Source organism: Telmatherina bonti (genome assembly GCF_933228915.1).
Source record: "Telmatherina bonti genome assembly, chromosome: 8".
In the NCBI taxonomy this organism is placed as follows: domain Eukaryota; kingdom Metazoa; phylum Chordata; class Actinopteri; order Atheriniformes; family Telmatherinidae; genus Telmatherina; species Telmatherina bonti.
This window is the reverse complement of record NC_136626.1, coordinates 11,828,228-11,845,218: the sequence shown is the minus strand read 5'-3', so window position 1 is coordinate 11,845,218 and position 16,991 is coordinate 11,828,228. Positions and strand designations below refer to the sequence as shown.

At 36.8% G+C, this 16,991-nt stretch overlaps 2 protein-coding genes across 3 annotated transcripts; both read right to left on the bottom strand.

The window, feature by feature from the left end:
* Positions 1 to 631: 631 nt before the first annotated feature.
* On the bottom strand, positions 632 to 10,941 carry LOC306759010 (amyloid-beta A4 precursor protein-binding family A member 3). 2 transcript variants are annotated; one of them, XM_079244482.1, is made up of 11 exons: positions 10,824 to 10,941; positions 8,824 to 9,863; positions 7,971 to 8,001; positions 7,732 to 7,877; positions 7,300 to 7,386; positions 5,530 to 5,721; positions 4,733 to 4,912; positions 3,771 to 3,983; positions 1,651 to 1,770; positions 1,371 to 1,511; positions 632 to 1,222 (listed from the first exon to the last, which is right to left on the bottom strand). In XM_079244482.1, the coding sequence occupies exons 2-11, from the start codon at positions 9,793 to 9,795 to the stop codon at positions 1,151 to 1,153; spliced, it is 2,154 nt and encodes a 717-aa protein (XP_079100608.1). In that variant the 5' UTR covers positions 9,796 to 9,863; positions 10,824 to 10,941; the 3' UTR covers positions 632 to 1,150. The 2 variants fall into 2 exon arrangements, with proteins under 2 accessions (XP_079100608.1, XP_079100607.1); XM_079244481.1 differs by lacking the exon at positions 10,824 to 10,941 and adding an exon at positions 10,508 to 10,764.
* A 422-nt stretch (positions 10,942 to 11,363) lies between these two features.
* Positions 11,364 to 16,534, bottom strand: pex11g (peroxisomal biogenesis factor 11 gamma). The gene is made up of 5 exons (XM_079244483.1): positions 16,382 to 16,534; positions 14,136 to 14,333; positions 13,724 to 13,902; positions 12,679 to 12,747; positions 11,364 to 12,444 (listed from the first exon to the last, which is right to left on the bottom strand). Exons 1-5 carry the CDS (start codon positions 16,442 to 16,444, stop codon positions 12,219 to 12,221), a joined length of 735 nt encoding a protein of 244 aa, XP_079100609.1. The 5' UTR covers positions 16,445 to 16,534; the 3' UTR covers positions 11,364 to 12,218.
* Between the last annotated feature and the right edge of the window lie 457 nt (positions 16,535 to 16,991).

Below are 16,991 nucleotides of genomic sequence, written 5' to 3'. Positions count from 1 at the left end.
ATATATATATATATATATATATATATATATATATATATATATATACATATATATATATAGAAACATCACTCATATCTTGAGACCCTCTAATATCGCAGGCTGTGACTCCCACCCTATTTGTGGAGTTTTCACCTTCTCCCATCAGGACGCAGGTTCCAGGTGCCAAAACTGTGGGACAAAACGTTATAGGAAACAGTTTTTGTTCCATCTGCAGCAGTCCTTTTTAAATAATTTTTATCAATTAATGTAACTATTCATTGATCTTGGACTTTGTGAGCCATTGGGAATATCAGAATGACTGTTGTGTCTATTTTTATTTACTGTCTTCTGTGACATTAAACCTGAAATCGCTGTACAAGAAATCCACCTACGGCTACAAATAAAAGTATCCTGAACCATATATATATTTTTTCATTGATTTATATATAGATATATAGATATATAGATGTAAAAAGTTGTATCTGAAATTTATACAACACTTCCTTCATATAAAAGAAAACATCATGAAAATATATTAAAGAATTTTAATGAACTTCCATCCCAGCATATACTTAAAAATATAAGCACCTCTCTATCACATAAGGCAGTCACCTTTAGTTGTGCATACAGTATCTGCTTCATATCAGGCACAGTGAGTGAAACATTGCATAAATGAACCAGAGCACTCTGTGCAGCTTGTACCAGACACTTAGTGATATGTATGAGCATGTGAGGATTGGAAAGTAGATCACAATAAAAGCACAGACACTTCATCCTGATGAAGTTACCCCTTTAACCATGTGAAGCTCAGGCATGTTGAGAACACATGCTAGGTTGGAAGACTGATCAGGTGCTCTATGCTTGATGTGTCTCAAAACTAAGTTCTAAGTCAAAGTTAAAAACAATTACCTGATTTGTTATACATCGTAAATATCTGATAAATACTAATAGACAGCAGCAGTCTACCGCTGTTGTTTCAAATAATGCTCTCATATTCAAATATAGTTTGCATCTTAAAATGATATAACTAAAATAGTTTAACGTGTGGCAGCAGTGGAACGACAGTCTATAATATGCTGTGCGAAACAAAATTAATATTTTCCCAGTTTGGCAACAGCTTGCATGGCTAGAACACTGTGCAGTGTTTATGTCCTCATGAAGCAGGAGGGGGTCAAAGAAACACTGGCTGCTCCTGTCCTGTTAAGAGTCGATACGTTGAGGCTGGCATCGTCTTCAAGTGAATCTGCCAAGAGAAAGAAAAACAACCAGACAGAAATCTTTGATGATATTTGAAAGCGTAATTAGAACTTGAATGGAAAATAATATACTATGTAATGACAATAATAATATAGTATATCCACCCGGGCTTGTAGAATTTATTTACATCTCACCTCTCCAACAGCATTTGTCAGGATCTGGATAATTTTATCATGTGGCGTTGCAACAACACTCTGTCCATTGATTTCAATGATGCGGTGCCCGACACGTATTCCTCCTCTCTCTGCGATACCGCCCCGCATCAGACTGCAGATCTTCAACAGATTTAAGAATATCTTTCTGTTTATTTACTATTTTTATAAGACATAAAGCTATGCAGTACAAGCACAACAGAGTAGCCTGATCAGCGTCATACGGAGGCGAAAGCTTCTGAGAATATGAATATTGACATACAATGCCATCCTCCACGCTGAAGCCCAGCTGAAACTTGGGGTCTGGTCTCTTAATGATCGCCATGGTAACTGGGGGGCAGTGGACGATGCTGAGCTTCACATACTTTTGGCTTTTCAGGTCCTGAGTAAACAGGAAAAAAAAAAAAAAAAAGAAAAAAGCATGGTGTTTACTGTAGAATTATTACAAAGTGATACGTATGGTTACCTCTTTGCTGGGTTCGCATAGTTTGTACTTTACAAGAGAAATAATCAGTTTGAGCCAAGAAGATTTAGTACTTAAAAGATGTGTAATAGTTTTTTTTTTTTTTAAATGTGACTGATTGATCTGACAGCAAGAGTCAGATAAGATAAATTTACTGTGCACTTGCACTTTTGAGTACATCTTATCCATCTTGATGGGGATGACATCATAGATGACAGGCCTTGAAGCTGTTCCCTGACGTCTGTTGTGAGTTATGTTCGCGGAAGTAGTCCATATCCAAAGTAAGATATGGGGGTGGAGCTGGGAGGGTGTCCCCTCTATATGTTGATATGGCCTGAAATTAAAGCGGCAGGAAGATTGTCTTTACTTTGTTAGGATGAGAATGAAATTCTGGTGCTGCAAGATATGTCATCAATCCCTTTTATCTACATCTTTAACTTGCACAATGTGTCTTTCAGTGAAGAAGAGGGAGGAACAAAATAAAAAAAAAAATGTCATCCTCAATGTTGTCCTTGAAGTCCTGGGTAGAATAAAATAGTCTTCTTTTTCCAGACTCTTTCCATATAGGTGGTGTAGGTGAATCTAGGTAAGTAAGATATGGTTATACTGGCGAATGTGCCATGGAGCTTAGGTTTTGCTTTATGTATTCAGAAAAAAAAGTCAGGTGTTTAAGTTCCCTTTAGTAGATTGAATATTAAACACTATCAGGCTCCACATTGTTTTAAGCTGTTGGATTTATTTAATTAGAGTAAGGTGTGTTATATAGCGATTTAGTGAAAACAAACAGGACAGAAGACCCTGAGAACAACTTTGGACACCCAAGTTCTAGGGTGACTAATTTATTCTATTTCATGATTATGTTTATGTTGTTTAATAACATATCTGGCTGTTTTTAATCATTTTGCTGAAAGCTGCACTGAGTAGTATGTCTGTTTTAACATTCATTCATTCATTCATTTTCCAAACCGCTTATTCCAATTCACGGTCGCGGGGAAGCTGGAGCCTATCCCAGCTGGCTTTGGGCGACAGGCAGGGTACACCCTGGACAGCTCGCCAGTCCATCGCAGGGCCACACAGAGAGACGAACAACCACGCACGCTCACACTCATTCCTAGGGGCAATTTAGAGTGACCAATTAACCTATCATGCATGTGTTTGGATGGTGGGAGGAAGCCGGAGTACCCGGAGAGAACCCACGCATACACGGGGAGAACATGCAAACTCCACACAGAAGGGCCACTGACCAAACCAGCCAAGGATCGAACCAGTGACCTTCTTGCTGTGAGGCCACAGTGCTAACCACTGTTTTAACATTTTGGATCTTTTTGTCTCATCAATTTGTGCCCGAAAGTTTAAAAGTTTAATTTTTTTCCATTTTGTAACTCTACTTTTCTGACAAAGTTTGGCACAGTTACTGTATTTGATGGAGAGAAAAGAGAGAAAGAGAAGGGGATGTATTCAAATCACTTCCTGCAACTATCCCCTTTTCCCCTTCTTAGTCATTAAAATGTCAATAGTTTTTCCCAAATTTTGGCAGCAGATGAAACCTGCTCGTAATTCAGATACATGAAGAAAAAACAAATCCTAAATAAAGCAGAGAGACAGGGCTCTTTAAGATACTCTACACATATTTACAATATCAAAAATATACAATTAAACTTGTCAAACACTATCATGGGTCACTGAAGACCAAATAAAATCCAAGTCAACAGTGCATGGATCCACAGTGCCATCTACAGCATTCTAGGAGAGCAAAAATAACCAAATGTACCATGAAAAGAAGTCTTTAGTCTTTTTGCTTTACTTGTTTTATGTAGACAAAACATCAAACTAATCAATATTATTTTACAAAACTATTATTATTATTATTATTATTGGCATGATTATTTATGTGATTTGGGCTTTTTTTCCTGACTTACCCGGATAATGTTCTGGCAAGTGGTTATAGGCAGACCCACCAAACTGGTTCCGTTTACGGACATGATGCGGTCACCAATGCTGAGCTCACCACAGCGTTCAGCTGGACCACCATGAAGGAGGTTGGCCACCACCACAGTGGGCAGGATGGAGCCCCAGCCTGATTCCACCACCGCAAGACCCAAGATCTCACCAGGAGTCTTGGTAATGACTATCTATAGAACAAACACACACAAAGATTTGATGAACAACTAATTTCTATGCAATTAGATCAGTTGATGTCAATGTGAATTATTAAGCCGTTTTCCCTCCTCATGCTTTAAAGAACTGAATACTTTACTTGTTATCTGGAAACATTTACATATGAACTTGTCCGTGTGTGTAATAAAAAAAATCTGAGAGCGTATAATGTGACACAGTAACTCGCATCGCTACTCAAGCCTTTGTCTACTTGCTTTTTAAATACAATGTATAGTTTACTTGGGTTCAGGCAGGAAAAATGTGAATATCTGTGCGAACATGATGTAATGGAGGAGCAAAAGTCTGAAAAGCTTACTTAGACATATTAATAACTCATTTAATAATATGTATGCAACTTCTAAAGGAGGTAAATTAGTAACTTTTGAAGGTTGCATTTGAAAACAAGTCTTTTCCACCTATACAGTGGATTGAAGTTTCTTTTTTCTTTCTTTCTTTTTTATTATCTATTTAAGATGCTGGTAATTATTATATTTAGAAATAAAATTTATTCCAACTTCTTGACCAGAAACTGCTCCACTGTTGATTTTACTGGATGGTCTCATTAGTATACATATATTATACATATACTATCAAGTTGAAAAGCTTAAGTACTTTATTAAAGAAAATCTGTTTGAATTAAGTCGACAACAAATATTATTTGGACACAGAACTGTTAAATAAATGTAATTTGTGGGAAGACATGTAACTTAGGGCTTCTACTTACATCACGGAGGTTTTGAGAGTCAGAGAAGTGAGCCAGGTCTCCGTTGTAGAGCTCTTGACTTTCCAGGTAGTCACTGTACTCGCCTGGCCTCAGATCGCTGGCTTTGATGCCGTTGGTCTGAAGAAACTGCTGGTAAGCCACACCAAACGCCTGCCCAATCGCTTGGGCTATGGTCTGAGCCTGTGCAGGGAGAGGAGAGAGCGGTGGCTGAACAGTAAGGATGTCTGTAACGTAAATTTTCTTCAAAAAAATTGTTCCTGTAATTCTAATTGAAGTTAATAAAGCAAAAGTATCAGTGCGCAAAAAATAAAAACTCTAAACTATATAGCTTTAATGTGTCTGAAACTGAAGCCTCAACACAAAAACAGCATGTCTGAAAAAGTTCTTGACTTTAAAAAAAAGATTTAACATCAACAAAACTTTGTATTATTTGAAAAACCAAGACGGAAAATGTCATTTGGGGGCAAGCAGCGGCTTTATGGCCTTCTGTATCCTGCAGCTAATTAGTTGCTAAAATAAACTCTTGCTCGTCCTATTCAGCATAGCCTACTATGGGAAACTGGGATAACAGCCAGACCATTTTTATATTGAGGAGAACTTGCTGGCTGGCTGGGGGGAGTAAAGCAGTCCAGCAAGAAGCTAAAGCTACCATCCAGCTGAACAGATGACACCATGCTGATATGCTGATATGACAACTTTACAGCAACTAACTTAACAGAACAACAAATCATCATTTTACAACATAAAAACTACAAAGAATTAGGTCATAATGTGAACAAGATGTAAAAATGACTCACATCTTCAGAAGAGAAGACATGGCAGATCATTGTGCACTTCTTCTGAGACACAGAGGATGATGATGAAGAAGAAGATTTAGAAGATGGGTCACCATCCTGCCCTTTGTGTTTCCTTCGTGCCATCAGGACCACAATGTCACTGATATCTGCTATGTAAGAGATCATCTGCAGAGCATGGTCCATCATGGCTTCCTGAGCACAAACAGGAACTCAGAGGGTTGACACCAGGATGACATGAAGGTTAAAAAAAAAAAAAAAAAAAAAAAAAAAAAAAGGCTAAAAGACTTTTAGCCTCAACCAGTAAACATGCTATTTATAAACAAATGTAATTAAATTTAAAAAAAAAAAAAAAAATGTTTTCACATTTACATCCATTTTTCAGCAACAAAAAAAACCTGCCATGCTGACAGAGAGAATGATAGAGAGAGAGAGGTGACAGTAACCGACCCACTTTTACTCTCTGACCAACTGCACAATGAAGGAAAATAGGCTATTACCGCTGATTTGTTGCACAGGTCTCATATGAATTCATCACCCAGTTCCAAGTTAACCCCCTTCTGAAGTAAAACCTAGCTGGAACGTCAAGTCTTCCAGGTGGAAACAACTTGGAGGACTTCTCCAAAAGGAAAACAGATTAGATAGGTAAGGTAAGATAAGGTAAGTTGGTAGGTGCATACATGCATATATAATAAATAAATAAGCCACAGTGATGTACCGTTGTGAAAAATTAAAAGGTTTTAGCTATAGAGAATAAAGAAATTATTTAGTCTTTTCATCATTCACCAAAAACTGAACCAAAAGTGTAAAAAAAACAAAAAAAACAAACGTAAAATCCAACATTCAGTTGCTTACAGAAGCACCTTTATGAGCAATAACTGGAATGAATTCTTTTCTGCATGATGTTATCAGCCTCTCATATTGTGTCTGAGGAAAGATTGAACTATTTATTCATTCATTCATTCATTATCCTAACCACTTAATCCATTTCAGGGTTGCAGGGAAACTGTAGCCTATCCCAGCAGTCTTAGAGCGAACGGCAGGGTACATCCTGGACAGCTCACCAGTCCATCACAGGGCATTAAACTATTTAGATAAACTTAACTGAATTAAAGCAGTTAAGGACATTTGTTTATGTGCAGTTCCTTTAAGGTCCCACCTCCTGGTTGACCACGGTGTTTGACAAGTAAGGTGTTTGTGCTGATAAGCTGGATTTGCTTTCAGTTAATATGAAGCTGTGCATCCCAACATCTCTACTTGGGCTTCATCTGTCCAAAGGACAATATTTTTTAGAAATCTTGTGGTTTGCTGAGATTGAACTTCACAAACCTCCTATTGAAGGAGAGAGGAGGCTTTATCCTGACAACCCTATCAATACAGTCCTACTAGTTTTCCTCATAGTACCATATAAACCTTAAATATGAACATGTTAACACTGCAGTCTGAGATGTATCTCCGAACAATTAACTTTGTCTTGAATGTTTACAGTTAAATCTTGTTTTTATACATGGAAAAGCACAAAAAAATAACTGCATCACAACTTGGCAACATGAATTTGACCAAAACAATGCCATTCATTTTTGCACTAACACAAAGTCATGCTAACCAGGACATGCTACTATATCCTGAACAGCAAAGCTCCTCAGCTAGTACTGAAAATACCTAATAAAGGGTTTGAGATGCTGATTCTAAAAGTGCTGAAGGCAACAGAATAATACTTTTACACAGAGAGCAACACATCAGAGAAAATAAAATCAAATGAACTTGTAGTACCTGTGTGTCAGCAGAAAGCACTTTGATTCGCTGAGTGGAAATGAAGAGATCCACTTCTGTCATTGGCTGAGACTCTCCCTCTGGAGCCTACAAAAAAAACCACACTGCTGTCACATCCTGAATCACAACACTGAGCTGATTGCCAGCTGATCGAGCCCTCAACCTTCACAGCTCTGGATTTCATGCAACACGCAATTTTAATCTCAACCTGCTAGTGTTGCAATGACAGAATAATTTGAACTTTTTAACTACTTTTGCATGTAAAAAAAAAAAAAAAAAAAAAATTATGAGACAATGCACCTCTGTTTTGAGCCTCTGCTTTATGTCAACAGTAAAAGGAAATTATGCTGAGGTGGTGTGCCTCTGTTTTATAAAGATTATCTACAATAAATTAATTATTTTAGTAAATATCTTCTTAAAATTTAAATTTACCTTAATCCTGTCCACGGCCTCCTGTGCTTGGGTCATACGGGCATTTGTGGAAGGGTTCCTCTCTGATTTGATCTGAGTGGAGCCCAGATACTTTGCACCAAATATAACTCCATCCAACAAGTCTTCAGGGTCACAAGGCCCAGGTACTAAAAAGCAACACAATTATATACATAAGATTTGTTACTGTCTGTAAACTTTATTAAATATCTTTGAAAAAATACAAAAATAAAGTTATTCACCGTCTTTATATGAAGGGTGGTCATCAGGACTCTAAAATGACAGAATGAAGATAAAATAATTAAATTCATGTTAAGATTAAATTACATGTTTTAGTTTATTTAAATTATTTCATTCAATCCCTCCATGCATGGTGTGTGAAAGAGAGACAACACAGGTTTTACCTTTCTGCAGGTGTCAGACTGTACAAGCATATCGGTTCTGAGTAGTTTACGTTGTACTGTCAACTTTCATCTGTCTGTATTGAACCTGTATGCGCTATCATACTGTTAATATTACCATTATTACCATTACTGTTTATTAATGCTGCGGCAGTAATGTGAATTCTGTAAATCCTTATATTACCGCATACTTGTGCACACTGCCACAGTTATTAGTGCTTACCGAGACTTCTTTAACCAGTTTCATTTGCTGCTGAAACATCTGGAACTTCCTTAATGCTCAACAAATAAATCTGATCTTATCAATAACTCTGCTGTAATTAGTTAAGTAACTGGAAAGCTGGAATTAAAACAAAGAAAGTATTAATAAGTCACAGTTAGCTTGTTGTAATTTTACAAATACAGATATTTTTAGGCTCAACAAACTGGTTGTGAGCACTATTATCCATTTGGACCTCAATTTTCAATAAAACAGAAATTTATTTCTGTCATTTTTGTTATGACTAGTTGATTAATGCACTGCATGCTGTTTAAAACTAATGCAAGATGATGAATGCACAATCCAGTTCCTTTAATTAAGTTCTAGATTTGGTCTTTGTCCACTAAAGAGTTTGAAACTGAAATGAATTACATCAGTGTGGGGGTCTTATACAGATAACAGAATTGTTCATTTATTAACAATGAAAGCCCCAACCTGTTCGCTCTCTGCAGCAGCTTCATCCTCTGGAGGCTCTTCCCTCATTTTCATCCAGACTGGCTCAGAATACTGGTCATCAGGCAGACTGGTGATGGAGTTGTCCCTGAATCGTTGCTGTTGACTGTTCTCATAATACCCCCAGAACCTGTGTGCATCCTCCTGGCTGTAGGAAACTGACACTACGGCGTCCACTTCACCTCTGTGAGGCAGACGAGTTGGACTGGGTGTAGCACTGATCTCTGTACACTGCAGCATTCCCAGCAGATCCCTCTGGTGGTTTTCAGAGAACAGGAGGCCTGTGGTTTCAGTACTGTCATCTGTTAATGGTGAGGAAGCATAAGCTACTGGCTCAGACAGGCTGGAGTAATGATGGTAAGCAGGTGTCTGATGACAAGGATGGGTCTCTTTTTCCCTCAACTGAAGATGGCTCAGCAGGGTGTGGATGCGACTGTGGTCTTCATCACTTGATCCTGTGTTGGAATCCTTAACTTCCTCTTCATTAATTCTCTTTTCAGTGTTTCTAAATGTCACCACTTCCGGATCTCTCTCCACTTCCCCAGCCCTCACCTCCACCTCAACCGCGTTATCATCTTCCTCCACTTTTACCTCTACATGCTGGACTGGCTCTGCTATATTTTCCAGAAGCAATTGCTGGTTTGCACTGAATGGAGTTAAAATGTCTCTCGCATCTAAATGTGGCAGAACCGACTCTCCGATGCTTTCTTTGTCCAGACTGTCTGCAGGAAGATGCAAACCGGGGTCATCTAGATCAGCTGAACCTGCCTCACTTGACGAGTCTGACCTCCAGTCCAATGGAGGAGGCTCAATCGGGTTGTAGGAATCAATATCCTCTGCTTCTGACCCTGGTGGAGCTTCACCAGATGAGGCTCTGTTGATGGGGATCAAATCAGACTGCACTTTTGCAGGTGAAGAGGCTGACGGATCAACAAGGAAGCAGGCTGAGTCCATTTTGTAAGGTCTTTCAGGGGGAAACTGGCATTATTGTCCTTACTGAGGTCACAGTTTTGCAGGATTATCTGTATTTCATGCACAGGGGGAAAAAACCCAGAAAGCTTCTGTCATTTCCCAGTGACAAGCCAACTAATTAGAAAAAAAGCTGCAGAAAATATACCAGGTGTATCAAACTACCGGTATATAAAACATAAACAACAACGTGCATCCAACCCAGAGACACGAACAGCAGCTCAATGTACATTTATGGGTTATGCATGTTATTGGATTTGTTTGCAGCTATGAAGAAGTGAATGTTAGATGCCACAAGTTATTCGGCAGCAGGATATTAGTTCATCACTCAGCAGGAAACCTTAAAATCAACTAATTATTCTTTGTAAACCACATCATTTTGCATACATATGCCAACATAAATTTGAGGGTGCAACTTCAGAGCCAAGACAGTAGCACAAAAAGCTAATTTTAAATGGGGAAAAAGCAGGAAACGAAAGAAATTATTCAGTATCCGTTTCATAATGACTAAGTTTGGCTATCTAAACTAGCTGTTAATGTAGCCTGAAGCTAACTGCTTAGCTGAGGGAGAATCAGCTGGAACTGGAGTTGCTCAACCAAAATATGTCGATATGTTTCAACTTTAAAGCATTGTGGTTTAAATGGCTAAAAAAAAAAAAAAAAAAAAAAAAAAAAAAAAAAAAAAGAGGGCTCTCACCGGATGTTAAAAGCCTTTCAGGTTTCTTTGTGCAAGACAGAGAGTTGTGTTGAAGCCACGACAGATGAGTTGACGTGGTTTGGAATTTGAATCTTTTCCAAAACTTCAGCTTTGTTTTTTTCCGTCATACTAACGATAACAGCACTGTTATATATTTATAATAAAGTATAAGTATAGTACACTGCTGTAAGATACTTCAGGTGGTATAAATCAGAGTTACTACTGTTTTCATCGGCTGTCAGCTATTATTTATTGGCTCTGTAGTTGTGCTGCATTCAAGTGTTGCCCAACATCGACGAAACAACCAGTTACTCACACTCTGTATATTCCTGTTTACACACGGATGACCAAATCAGCAATATCCATTTTTTTTTAAATTTAATTAGCGTTGGTAAATAAAAAAAATAGAACTAGTACTTTCATTTGCTACATTAGACTTGAGAATAGTTTTGTCTTTTACGATGCGCACGTCCGCCCATGAAGGCAGCGTTAGAATGCGTCAATCGCCAACGTGTTTGAACGTCCAAGTCCAATCTAATCAAATGTCAATTGTTCGATCGAGAACAAAACAACAGAACTTTTAATGTTTTTTTCTTTCTTTTTTTCTAAACATAAAGCAATAAGAAATAATTTCAATTCAATAAAAAATGTCGCAAGATTAGTTTAGTTGTATTTATTTTTTTCAGTCTATAATTAATTCAACAAAATGTATGTCGACAACTGAATTATCCAAAAATAACAACACTTCTTAATTACATGATCAGAAATAGAATTTCATATTTATTATACATTTAGCATATATTTCGGACAACATGTATTCAGTGTTAACAAACGTAAAACTTTTTTTGTTATCATTAATTCGTCAGCCATATGCATTTTTGCAGCTTATAAGGACTGGTTTCCTGCATTAAATGTGGAAATAAAACAAAACAACTCTGGGCTGATTACCACTTTTTCACCTCAGTTGAAGGAATCCAGCCACCCAATCATTACAATAACAATGAGCTATAATTAAAAATTCACAGATCATAGGTTACTCTATAAGTCAGTTCAATACTGTAAATCATGTTTATGGAGTGAGCCAAACAAAGAAACAACTGACTTGTCTCTCCAGAATTACATGTCTAATAGACCCCCCACTCTCAGTAAATAAGCAGGTTTATACTTGATGTTGCAAGAATCAACTCATGAACTGCACACTTGAGATGAGTTTACACACTGACAGAGAAGAATACAATTTTTAAAAGTCCTGTTTAAAAAGGAGATTTGTGTGTCAAACATGACGTACGACGATAAATTTGATTGGAAATGTCATATTTGACCTGGATTCTGTTTTCTGAAAACCTCTATGCACTGAAATGGCAGGTCATCTGCATGTAATGACACGTAAAGAAATGGCTGATTTGCAAAATACTGATTAATCAACATAAATTTAACATCTTATTTCCACAACTGCAATTTTAAAAATGTGGTTAAAAAACCTCCAAACTGAAAATGTTTGTCACATTTTCCAGACAACTAAAAGATACTTGGTTTCAGTTATTCCTCCTAATATACACAGGGCAAGGTTCAAGTGATTCAGATTTAATATGTTTTCATGCTACAAGATTTAAGCGGATGTCCTTAGGCAATCAGTTCCACTAAAAGATCAACAAATATTTCTTTCCACCCATAATCCATTCGGTGCTGATCAAAACATCACATCCTTTGTTCACTGTGACGTTTCTGTACTGTCTGATTGCTCATTTTCACTGGCGTTCATTTGTGTCAAACCAATCAGCGAGGAGGTGGTTCCCAGCAACCCCACCAGCCAGCTGGGGAAGCGTCCTGCCCACAGGAAGCCAGGCGGCATCCAGTGAATGGCATTACCAAGGTCGGCTGTGCTGCTGAGGATGGAGAGCAGCTCTCCTTGCATCTGTCTGCGGAGCTGAGAGTGTCTGCAAGAAAAAACACACTGATTTTTCAGGATACACAGTTTAAAGGAGGAGAAGAGTTTGTTTAAGGTTTGATTGTGGGATTTTTCCACAACTGAAATATGTCTACAAATAATACAAAAAAAATACATGTACAAACCCGCCTATTCACCATGTTGTTTCTAAGGTGCATGTCAAAGTCCATGCATGTCCAATCCACCAGCAGGTACAAATAATGTAACACTTTAGATACAATACCTGCTAGCTCCTCCATCTCTCTCACATTTCTTCAACTTTTTCTTCAGCAGGATCAGAACTCGAAGTGATCTAAAGAACAACAGAGTCACGAGATAACTCAAGTTATCTTGGATGATATAAAAACATCCTGCAACATCATCTATGCATTTATCACTTTATCAGAAGTGTGACAAACCATGACTATAAGATCCCCTATTTTAGGACTAGTTTTGGGCAGAAAGCCTTTTCTGTGAAGAGTTCTAAGTTATAGAACGCACTCCCAACAGACCTTAGGACCAGACTGGATTTTAAAAGGTTTACTTCCAGAGTTAAGAATTGGATAAAAAAAAAACAGCTCTGCACTCACTTTTAGTATTGTAATTTTTCCACGTAGGTGGCATAACGGTAGTTTTGACTGAATGTATTGACAATGGTCTTATTTTAGACTGATTTTTATTGACAGCCTTGAATGTGTTTTATTTAATTTCACATTTTGGTGTATACATACGTATTTGTATTTTGCATTTATATAATAAGGCACATATGTGTAACTTTTAATTTTGCAATGCAATTTAAACTGTGTATAGTTTCTTATTGTATAAAAGCCCAACTAGGGACATTGAAAATTAACCTTGGCTAAAATACTGAAGTATGCGTCATCATTCATGGAGCATACTTGTCCCTATCAAATAAAAATAAAATAAATAAAAAATGAGGCATCACAGGATATCAGACAGAATATTTTTTATTTTCATTTATTTATTTTATTATTTTATTTTATTTTTTTTTATTTTTATCATATTTAATTAATGTTTCATTTGTTTTATTAACCTGCGTTCGGTTAAAGAGACAATAATCAGGGAATGATGTATTTCGGGGAATGTGTGTGTATGAGTGTGTGGAAATAGCTGGTGTCTTTATTGTTTTTAAATGTCTTGTTATCTGCTGTTTGTTTTTATCCTTGTGACTTGATTTTATCTTGTAAGGCACTTTGTGTTGCCCATGGCTTGAAAAGTGCTCAAGAAATGAAGTTTGATTTGATTTGAATAAGACACTCATGTTTTACCTGAGGATCCCCAGCAGCAGTGAGGTTCCCCACAGGACTGTACTGAGCAACCACCATTTATCCGATTTCACTCTGATGAGCTCAGCATCAGCGGCCCAGGCGATGTGCTCACAGGGGTAGTAGAGCTGGTCTGCCACATTATTTAGCACTGATATCCAACGAATGCTTGTGTCCTCCTCCTAGGACAGATGTGCACAGCATGTTGAAGATAGATTTTTTTTCCAGGTAACATTATTACTGATGTGCTCAAAGCCTTTATTTTAGCATTTTTATTAAACATTTAGGAATACTTAATAAATTAACAGATATATCTGTAACACATTTTGATCCAGTAGAGCAGACATTAATCCATTTCAGATACAATATCGTTAAAATAATGGGACTTCTGAGGTGAAAAATATAACAGAATCACCGAAGCTCCAAGACCATAGCTGTTGGAGTAGGCCAGCATAGAGAGGTCATCAAAGAGCCTTAGCACCGTCCGGCAGTGACTGAGCTGAGCAGAAAACAGCAGCAGACTCTTCCCAAGTCGCAGGGAGGAAGAATCTGTTTTGGCTTTGTGGGTAAGAACTCCTCCAACCAGCTGAGAGCCATAACAGACCGTCCTGATCTGTACAGACAACCACAAAGAAAATTACAAAACGGTAAGAATCCAAGTACAATCAGAAGTTTTCTGTCTTTTGACTGAAGCACAACATGCTTGGTCATAACAACACAAAACACTGACATAAAATGTCACATATTAAAAATATTACAGAAAAATTTTGCAAAGAGAATAGACTAGGTTGACATTAAACAGCTGGGCCTGTCGCAATAAGCAATAAATCAGTTAATCAAACGATAAGAAAAAATGCACGCAATAAGTTTGCCAGATGCAAGAATTTTAATTTGTCTTTTCTCACTCACACTTGCTCACTCTCTCACTTTGGGTGAGAGAGTGAGCGCGTGCTGCATTTGTTTTATGACAATATTAAACAAACACGGCAATACAACAAGCTTCCATCTGCACTAAAAACACAATCATCAACTGCAGTTTTCCCAGCTGGGAAAAAAGACCTTAACAAACAGGTTATCTTCATTTTCCCCACAGTCTACGAGCATAAACCAGTCTGCACATCCAGCTAAATGTTCTTTAGAAATAAAGTATGTTCATATTTGAAAGGGTGTACTTGCATGATTATGGCATTAACAACAACAATCACTTAGCGCAACTTTATTGTCTATTGCAATATTTCTGTGACAATTAATCGCATGGCAAAATTTGTTACTGTGACAGGCCAATATCTCTTCACAAACTACCAGCAAAATCTGCATTGCATTTGTAAAGCTGAAAACAGAACATGAATAATACTTTTGCAAATAATTTAAACTTTGTATTTAAAGAAACTGCAAATATATCAAATGGTTTTAAAATTGTTTTAAAACCCATTTGCTCATTTGTTATTTCCTACTAGCAATACATTTAGAAAAAGTTAGTATAGGGGCACATTCACCATTCTGTTCTTCAGCATCTGTTCTTCATTTAATTACATAATATGGAAGCATGAAAGAAAAGTTGCAGTATATCTTTAAATAAACATTTGCTATTTTTTGTTTGAATTTTAGCACACAGACAAGTCTACTACTATGTAGGCTGAATGTGGTTTTACACCATCTTGCTGAAATAAGCAAAGCTCTCTGAAAAAGATTTAATCAGGAAAGCATCATTTGCTCCAAAAGCTGTATATACTTTTCAGCATGAACTGCGCCCTAAAGAATCTGTAAATTAATCATGTCATACACCATCACTAACGCTGGATTTTAAACTGTGCAACGATAACAAGCTTAATGTTCTCTTGATGAATAAGGAAAGGCATGAAAGGAGTGTCATATAATTGCTTAAACGGAGAGTTAATATACTTTACATAGGTCTTCCTTACAGCCTCTCAAGCTGAAACAAGACAGACGAAGTTGTTGATTTTGTTTTTCATATATAGAGCTTTTGTTAAACGTCAGTTTTATTAACGTGCAACAATCAAACCTTTAAAATGATAATTATTTTAAAAAGCTTCTTGAGCAGTATTTTTTAAAGCAAGAATTGTACCTGTTTAAATGCTGTGCTGCCTGAAGGTCACAGCCACTCAGTATTGGATTTTGGCCTTGACATTTGTGCACAAATATTTTTCTGGACTATCTGAATCATTTGCAAATATGCACCCTATATTTTTTATTTAAGGTTGAGTTATTACACTGGTAAACCAATTGCAAAGAAAATCTTTCAGAGTAAATAAAAGGTCCTAGACATGGATCAGATATTGCTAGCCCACACCATCATAAAAGATGTTTTCAACTTATTTTCAGACCTTCAGAGAAATGTTCAATATTTTACATGTCTTATGTTTATCTATGCAGCTAATGTTTGTTTTGAAACATTTAACTATTAAATATAATACGGATTATTAAATAAATGTTTAATTACTAAAACAGAGTGGAAAAAGTAAGAAGTAAGGTATCCTTTTAATTTCGTATTCATGCATCACACACACAAAAAAATAAATAAATAAAAATTCTGAACCAACTAAAACTTTACTTGGGCATGCTAAAAAATGCGTGCTGTGAAAACTGTTACATGTCTACTCTTGCAGTTCTGATAAGAAATGTGACAGGATGACCACTTACAACTTTGTCTCTTCCTCTGTAAGACTCCAGCAGTCGGACCAGAGACTCAAGAGACTGCTGCATGTCTAAACACACGATACTACACAACCTTGCAAATTAAAAGACACTAATTCGACAACTTTATGGAGAACATTTTGAATTGTAGCTTTTCAGATTTCATTGCAGAAAAGGACTTTGAAACAGGAAGTAGTACTAAAAGACCAAAGTAGATGATCTTCGATTCATTCCTGTTGCTTGATGTATGAGTCTCATAATAGCTATATTTAAGCCCAGGCTAAATAATAATAATTATATATATATATATATTTAATTTGCATGAGCTATTGGAGTGAGTTACAGAGGATATTATATGTGCTTATTGTTCATGATAAGAGCTAGTTACAATTAAATAATTGACTTCCCTTTATTGTTTAGTTTTCTAACAATATAGGAAATGATATTGTTGAAACAAATGGTCTGGGTATCCATTACACTTTGCATGATTGTTGTGTTTTTTTGTTTTATAGAAAAATATTGTAGAGAATAAGGTTCTCCTACAGTCTTTTTTCTTTCTTTCTTTCTTTTTTTCTTTTTTTTTTTTTTTTAAATGCTGGAACAGGCATCGTCTTAA

Excerpts from the sequence above, each read along its gene's own strand:
- LOC306759010 (XM_079244482.1), bottom strand. The coding sequence starts at position 9,795 with ATGGACTCAGCCTGCTTCCTTGTTGATCCGTCAGCCTCTTCACCTGCA. Across the intron at positions 8,002-8,823 it reads CTGCTGCAGAGAGCGAACAG|AGTCCTGATGACCACCCTTC; the intron begins GTTGGGGCTTTC and ends CTGTCATTTTAG. Across the intron at positions 1,512-1,650 it reads TCAGCGTGGAGGATGGCATT|ATCTGCAGTCTGATGCGGGG; the intron begins GTATGTCAATAT and ends AATCTGTTGAAG.
- pex11g (XM_079244483.1), bottom strand. The coding sequence starts at position 16,444 with ATGCAGCAGTCTCTTGAGTCTCTGGTCCGACTGCTGGAGTCTTACAGA. Across the intron at positions 13,903-14,135 it reads GCTATGGTCTTGGAGCTTCG|GAGGAGGACACAAGCATTCG; the intron begins GTGATTCTGTTA and ends CATCTGTCCTAG. Across the intron at positions 12,748-13,723 it reads CTGCTGCTGGGGATCCTCAG|ATCACTTCGAGTTCTGATCC; the intron begins GTAAAACATGAG and ends GTTGTTCTTTAG.